General features: G+C 39.6%; 1 protein-coding gene across 3 annotated transcripts in view; it reads left to right on the top strand.

Annotated features, from left to right (window-relative positions):
• The window catches only part of SLC25A13 (solute carrier family 25 member 13), a 119,637-nt gene that overhangs the window by 26,753 nt on the left and 84,941 nt on the right, over window positions 1-7,943 (top strand). For all 3 annotated transcript variants that reach the window (XM_083469060.1, XM_083469059.1, XM_083469061.1), the window contains 2 exons: window positions 202-255; window positions 6,855-6,997. In XM_083469060.1, coding sequence (XP_083325186.1) covers window positions 202-255; window positions 6,855-6,997 — 197 coding nt within the window. The remainder of the gene's footprint in view (window positions 1-201; window positions 256-6,854; window positions 6,998-7,943) is intronic.

Here is a 7,943-nt window from a genome sequence, read left to right as displayed (position 1 = left end):
TCAAATAATTAAGTGTAAATGTTAAAACAAGTATTTATTTATTTATTTCTCGCATAAACCACTGTCTGATTTATTTGAGGGGAACATTTATTTTTCATCGCTCATTCTTTTGTTTGAATTATCCTCTTTCTTTTTTTTAAATGACATTTTGACATCCTTTGCATAGACTATGCATATTAATATAATTGTATTTACTTGTAGGTGGCTCTAACCAAGAGAGCTGATCCAACTGAGTTGAAAACAATATTTTTGAAGGTATGTTAAAAGTAAATATTTTATCCGTTAAAGCCTGAATTTTTCATTTCTTTAGCTCTTATTGCATTATTCATCTCTTGATAGTCTTCTAACCATTAATCATTCACTGTATTATTACCATGTTAGATTTAAATACCACTATCAAAAATTGAACAATGCTCTCCAAGAAGTCAAATATGTTCTTGAATGATTATTGTATAGACTCGGGGAAATATAGCTATCCCCCCAAATAGAATAGAAATTTCAGTGTTTCCTACATGGAGCTCTCTCTCTCTCTCTCTCTCTCTCTCTCTCTCTGTGTGTGTGTGTGTGTGAGAGAGAGAGAGAGAGAGAGAGAGAGAGAGAGTGACTCTCTTAGAAGATCTGTGAATTAGAACTGCAGTCTATAACTATTTTCATTAGCATTTCCCCATCTCTCCCAAATCATTGGACTGCTAACTAATGGTGGGAGCAAATGCAAATACAGTCACCCTGCCCCTACAAGAGAGTAAGAGGGAAAAACTTGAAGATTGTTTCTGCAAACATTTTATTGGAGGTAACTGCAGATGTAACTTCACCTGAATGCTAATCATTGATAAGGGCCATAGCGGGTCACATAATTGTTTTCTGCCCTGCGTTGTGTGCTGTGTTTTCCATTGCTACTTGCAGCGTTGATTTAGCATCCATCTTTCAATTGTTAACCAAAGTTTAAGGCTGTGGCTTGGAAAGCTGGTTTCTAAATCTGAGTTTGGAAATGCTCTCAGCCATGGTTAGGGAGGCCAAATCATTGTTCAGGGAGACATTCAACAGCAAGATGGAAAGAATGCAAACCTGCAGCTTGCTCCTGATTTCTAGATAGTGATGGAAGCCTGATGGCTTTGCATTTGCATATGCTAGGTAAGCAAAACCACCAGGTTTATAATGAGGACTTCCAAAAATGGGCTTAGGCGGTTGCTTCTGCAATGGGGAAGAAGAGGGTGCAACAGAAACCAAGTAGAGGTGGGGAGGTCTTAAATGTACAGTACCAGCAAACTAATTATTTGGGAATATATGGCATGGTTTCATTCAAATGCTTTTCTGGGTCTCTTGTTTTGCTTGTACCTGGAAACAACAGCTGCTTGAAAGTCTCCCTCCACCCTCCGCCTGGTGAGATACAAACAACAACAACAACAACAATAATAATAATAATAATAATAATAATAATAATAATAATACCACCTCACCCTATAGCAGTGAGAATTGGGGCCTCTGAAAAGCCAGTGGACTTGCTTCATAAAGTAGAAGCTGTTCTAAAAGCTGGATTAAGGAAAAATAATAATAATTTGAAATGAGAGATGTGTCTCTCAGCTACTTCAATATCAGAAAAGCCAACAATAGCAAGACGAGCCAGTAGCTATGAACTGGTATAAATGAGAAGGCACAAAGGTCGCTCCAAACCTGTATATTTTATGCTACTTTAACAGGCTTATCATATAAAATGGGATAAGCCTGCAAAGTCTTCTCGATGGCACACTTTTAAAGAAATTCTCATGTGCTGCTCTGAGAGTCTTGGTAGGAGGATGATACATAAGTACACATTTAATTCTAACCTGACATATATTTATGAATATAAATTATTTTTTCCTTTGTGGATTTTCTACGTTGCATTTTCAAAAATGGCATACGTTCCTAATAGTGCCTTTATTTCTAGACCATCCTCACACCAAGTTTATTCAGGACACTTCGGAGTCATAACACAGACTAGCTGAAATTGGAAATTAAATTTCTATTAAAAACAAACAAACAACCCACACATACCAAGGAAACCAAAGCACAACACCGTTAGAATGGGATTTTTAATCACATCATTTTCCATTTCAGTTAAATGCATTGCAATCAGTGTGACATTCCTTGGTTAGTTACATATTTTCTCTGGAGATACTTAAAAAATGTATATTCCTCTGTTGTATTTGTAAGGACTTAAATGGGCTTGAACTAGTTAATGCTCAAGTATTTAAAATATATGATTATCCAGTGTGAATTTTGAAGGAACTTACCAAAAAGCCATTAGGCATTATTGTGTAATATCAAATTCTCCATAGGTATAATTACCAAAGTGGAGGGAAAATACATGACTGCAGAGTACCACCTTTTCGAAAGTCTTTATTCCCAAACTAATAGAATTGATGTGTGTGTCCCCCCCTCGCTTTTGTCATGATAATTTCCTCAGAGTAACTCTACTTCTTGTAACTCTCCTACCATAACCTAAGAGATTAGGCTTCAGTCAAAATGAGCAAGCTGACATTTTCAAGGTCATTTTCTATATGTAGTGTGGGGGGTACGTGATTGGATTTCAAATACACAAGAATAAATCGCAGTGGGTAGGAACAGGGGGACATCGAAACCTTGTACTGCTTTCTATTATTGAATGTCTTAGCAGGGGGGCTAGCCTGGAAAAAAAAAATGAAATGTAGAAGCAGAAAACGGCTGACTTATTTGATTTGTTTCTCGATAACTGTTGTGTTAAAAAGTTTTCAAGCCTGAGACTTGGAAAGATTTTCTGGCAGGTGATTGCAATGAGATCGATTTGGTCTGTGTGCTGGTTATAAAAGTGTGCAGCTGGGTGTGGGTGTGGGTGTGTGTGTGTGTGTGTGTGTGTGTGTGTGACATATCACCTATTAATCAGGTTGCTGATTTTATGTTGCTGCTGTGTTTTAAATTGCTTTTAATTGTGTGTGCATGCATGCATAAGCGCATACCTTGATTTTGATTTGATTCTTTAATGTGTTTTAATGTGATAGTTTTGTTGGCCGGGCCGTCGGAAGGATTGTAAATATGAGAAACAAACACACTAAGCTTGCTCCTAAACATAGAACACGTTGCAGGTGAAACACAAACAATTAATTTGAAATGATAGAAATGCAACATTATTAAATGTTTGGGCTATATAGTTTTCTGTTTCGGTCTTTGCTTCAATAAAACACTTGCCTGAAGGAAATTACTTTACCTATATATGGTTTAAATCTAGACAACTAAAAAAACAAAAAACCACGTACAGTTTAACTCTCGGAGGGAAGCCAAGAGTTATGTACTTACAGAAAATGTAAGGGTACTTGTCAGGCGCAACAACGGCTTTATTCAATGGGATCTGGCAGCAGGCTTTGCTCTGCAAGAGCTATTGCAACGTAAAACAAAACCCAAGTCTTTGAAGTTGGTTGCAAAATTGTAGTAGACACCTAACTTACTTGTTACTTCATGTGGATAATGTTCTGTGGAGAATCGCAGCAAATGTTTTTATCAGGCCACCTCAGAAAAGAAACATACCACCGTAATTAGCAATTTGGCTTTCCTGCTCAGAACATGTTGCTTGCTGCGATACAGATCTTTCTTTTTGAGGTGACACGTGGCGACTTACGTGCTCTTGTAATTTATTTACAGCTGCCTTTTAATGTCCCTTCGCTCACCGCCCAAGGAGTTTTGTAGTATTTACGGTGCATTTGCAAAGTAGCTATTTTGCATTCCGCCCCCCCCATCAAATTTTTACTGACCTCAATATATGCAGAATTGTGGCTTTTAAAAGAATGCAGTGGTGATAAGGAATGGGAAGTCGACTTTAATAACACTTAAAAAGTATGGCTGGGATCCAGACAACTACTTTAGGGGCACCCAAGGGCTTGGCCATGGCCAATGGATTTGTTTTGTTTTTATAAATAAAATTAAGCCTCTTCCCTTTGAATTAAATATCCTTTGAATATCACTGTTTTCTCTGTCTCCAAGATGTTTGCCCTAAGACATTGAGGGGGGAATTGTTAGAGTAGCACAAGTCCATGGTTGCCTTCAGCATGCTGAAATAGTCACATGGATCTTCAGGTGTCCCAGCCAGTCTGCTTTTCAGATATGGCTGTGCACATTGCCAAAAAGAAAGAAAGAAAGAAAGAAGCATTGCAAAAAAGGGGGAGGGGACCACAAATTTGCATAATGTTTACATGCGCCACTTTTAATGTGCAGATGCAAATTTATAAATATTTATAAGAATCCAAATAGCAATACAGTATATTTCACCGTAGTGGGAAATGCTGGGCCCAGGTGTACTTGCTCAGTCTGCTGTCCAGGTGCGAAGCACTGATAGGCGATGTCATGGCGCTCCCTGCTCTCCTGTCTTCTGGGTTCTTGGACTGGATACCCCTTCCAATGAAAGACTATCCTCTATAAAGTGGGACACATTGCCACCCTTCTCATAAGTGCAGCATATCCAAAGACAGACCGCCAAGTGGCCTGTGGTAGTCGCGAGGTGAAACATTTTAATAACAAGAATACCCTTTGTAATAAGCAGGAGGTTATCAGCATATGTTAAAAGACTCATGGACAAATGTGCAGCTGAGCAGTTGGGGAGTGTTGGGTACCATTACATAAGAAGCTGTGAAAACTTTTCCTTCTGGCCTGCCATCCAGTTGAAATAATAATAATAATAATAATAATAATAATAATAATAATAATAATAATAATAATAATAATATATTTCTACCCCGCCCATGTGGCTGTGTTTCCACAGCCACTCTGGGTGGCTTCCAACAAAATATTAAAATACAATAGTCTGTCAAACATTAAATGCATTAAACATTAAACAGGGCTGCCTTCAGATGTCTTCTAAGAAAAGTCTGGTAGTTGTTTTTCTCTTTGACATCTGGAGGGAGGGCATTCCACAGGGCAGGTGCTACTACCAAGAAGGCCCTCTGCCTGGTTCCTTGTAACTTGGCTTCTTGCAACGAGGGAACTGCCAGAAGGCCCTCGGCACTGGACCTCAGTGTCCAGACAGAACGATGGGGGTAGAGATGCTGAATTGTGGCTGGAAATGAAGTGGCCACAAGAGGCGAATGGTGGTGTATTGCCTCATCCTAAAATCACTCACCTGTTGGCAAAGCATGCTTTAGGAATTTGAACCAATGGGTCCCTTTCCTTAATATTTTTAGGACGCACCCTATTTTTTTGTGATTTCACGTTGTTCTGAATGGTTTTCAATGCATTTTTATTTGTTGCAGCCTGCCCTGGGGGCTAAGGATGAGGGATAGGCAGCAAATTAAAATAATAATAAAAACAGCAGCAACAACAACCCACAATGTTAAGCTGAAAGCCCAAATAATGCCTACCAGCTCCTGTAATAAATGCTGCTCTTAAAAACTTCAGAGGTACACACAATCTCTTCCCCCGATCCCTGTACTCCCCCCTTTTTTATATCAGTTTATGGACTTAGCTCTATACTTGTGTGTGTGTGGGGGGGGGAGAGAATAGAAATGCCAATTGTATTGTGTGCTTCTCTCCCCCATCCCCTCTTCCTGTGTAATACTATATGATTTCATGGGGTTTAGGCCAGTATAGCGTATTGAGGGCATTTTTATTACTGTTCTTCATATTGCTTTCTTTCCTTTCTGGAGCAATTTAAGTTTTCAAATAAAATTTGTTTTACTTCTGCTTTCACTTCTGTTTCTTCTTTTACTCCCAAGAGGTAGATATTTGGGAGTAAAATCTGAAAAAAAAAGTTGTCAGAGTCATGCAACTGTAATGTTTTGCACATGGCTGATAAGTATGAATGCATATGAATGGACACAATCATGTGTTTGTTGAGTTCATATAAGAGAGAGTAGTGATCATATTTCATATTTTTCAAGCTGTTCCACTGGCATTTGCTGGCAGCAGTAAGCAAGAGATTGCTCAGTGATCAAAGCCTCAAAATACAGGCTCAATTCATAGGATGTTCTGAACCATGGTTTAGAGCAAAGGGTAGGCAGCGTGATGCCCTCCAGATGTTGCTGGACTTCAGCTCTCATCAACCCTAGCCAGCATGGCCAATGTCGTCCAACCACGTCTGGAAGGTGCCATGTTGTCTACCCTTGGTTCAGAGGGAAGGAAACAAGCTTTGATAAGCATACCCTTTCCCCTTTTAATGCTAACCATGGTTTGCTGCAACAACCAAACTAGCAAAATGTTGTTACCATTTGCCCTCCAAAATATGATTAGCGTTCGGTATTGTATCGATTCACGGTGTTTAGATTTGCTTATATATTTCTACAACAAACTTTTTGTGTCTTATGGGTTGTTAATCCACTCTTGAGTTCAGCAATAGCAGAAAAGGGAGCACAGTGGTACCTCGGGTTACGTACTTAATTTGTTCCGGAGGTCCATTCTTAACCTGAAACTGTTCTTAACCTGAAGCACCACTTTAGCTAATGGGGCCTCCTGCTGTTGCCGCTGTGTCACCGGAGCACAATTTCTGTTCTCATCCTGAAGCAAAGTTCTTAACCCGAGGTACTATTTCTGGGTTAGTGGAGTCTGTAACCTGAAGCGTATGTAACCTGAGGTACCACTGTATATAAATCAACTTCAAACCATAGCTTCTGATTCCTGTTTTGGAGGGCATACACTAACCATAATTTGGGTGTCTTGGCAAGCTATAGTTAGCACTCAGAGAGGATAAGGAAAGGCAGCTGGTGGGGGGGACACTCATCGTGAGAAGTAGAGAAGGGAGCGTGTGCAAACACACAGCAGTTTTATGATGCCCCGCATGGGGCAGCACTGCGTTGGCTATACGAGTGATGCAATGCTACCTTGTAATTTAAGAACCAAATTCTTCTTCTTTTTTACAGTATGCAAGTGTTGAGAAAAATGGTGAATTTTACATGTCCCCCAGTGACTTTGTCACGCGGTTCCTGAAGATAATAGGAGATGGGGTGCCCAATCCCAGAACCGTTCAGCTGCTCGGAGGTGTGGTGGATCAGACGAAAGATGGGTATGTACTGTGACCTTCATTTGAATTACTTATATGGTGGTAGCATTAGAGATTCGCAGAATAAGCTGCTCTTCACTTTTAAAGTACATGAAAAAGATACTGTACTGCCATGAAATTTTGCTTTCAGCAGCAATTAGTTCTTCGGCATCTCTGTGAATCACAGGGTATGCTGTCTTAAAATGCTTTCCACTAGACACTGGGCCAAATACATAAAGGGTTAAAAAATGCATGCACTTTGTAACAAACTCAATGACAACATTTTTAAACTTGATGTGCCACATTCAGAAGTTACAATTATTAAGCAATGCACGCAAAATGAATTTTATAGAGCAAGTTTCGGAACAGTAGAGGGGAAACGGGCTTTGTTCTTACCCATAAGCCTTAGGTAGTAGCACGAAGGACACTGAAAAAGGCCTACTTTTGATTTATTGTAACAGTTTCCAGCAAAAAAACAAGACCCTGTGACACCTTAAGAGCCAAGAAAATATTTTATGGCATAACCTTTCATGGGCTGGAGTACGTCTGACTCTAATCCACAAAAAATAGGCTATCATAAATTGTTATGCTTTAAGCTGCTGCAAAACTCTTTGTTATTCTCAGTTTACAAAGCCTTCTCAGAATACTGAAACCCCCAGAAACTTAAGGAACAATGTATCGTCCTGTGCTGTTGTGAACAAAGCGAGATGCAAGTAATTTACTTACTATAAATTAGAATTGTGTATGATCCCTTTTTCTTCTTCTGCGAGTGGCAGCATGAGCATACATGCTTTTGCAGGAGGGCTTTGGAAGCTTATATTTATGCTAGCCTTTCTCATCCTGGCACCCTGCAGATGTTTTGGGCCACATCTCACGCCATCCTTGTACATTAGTGATGCTAGCTGAGGGGAGCTGGAGTCGAAAACCTCTGGAGGGCATCCAGTTGGGGAAGGCTGATTTATGCTGAGTA

Source organism: Podarcis liolepis (genome assembly GCF_965112155.1).
Source record: "Podarcis liolepis genome assembly, chromosome: 12".
In the NCBI taxonomy this organism is placed as follows: Eukaryota; Metazoa; Chordata; class Lepidosauria; order Squamata; family Lacertidae; genus Podarcis; species Podarcis liolepis.
The sequence above is the reverse complement of the archived record's forward strand: the minus strand, read 5'-3'. Positions and strand labels throughout refer to the sequence as shown.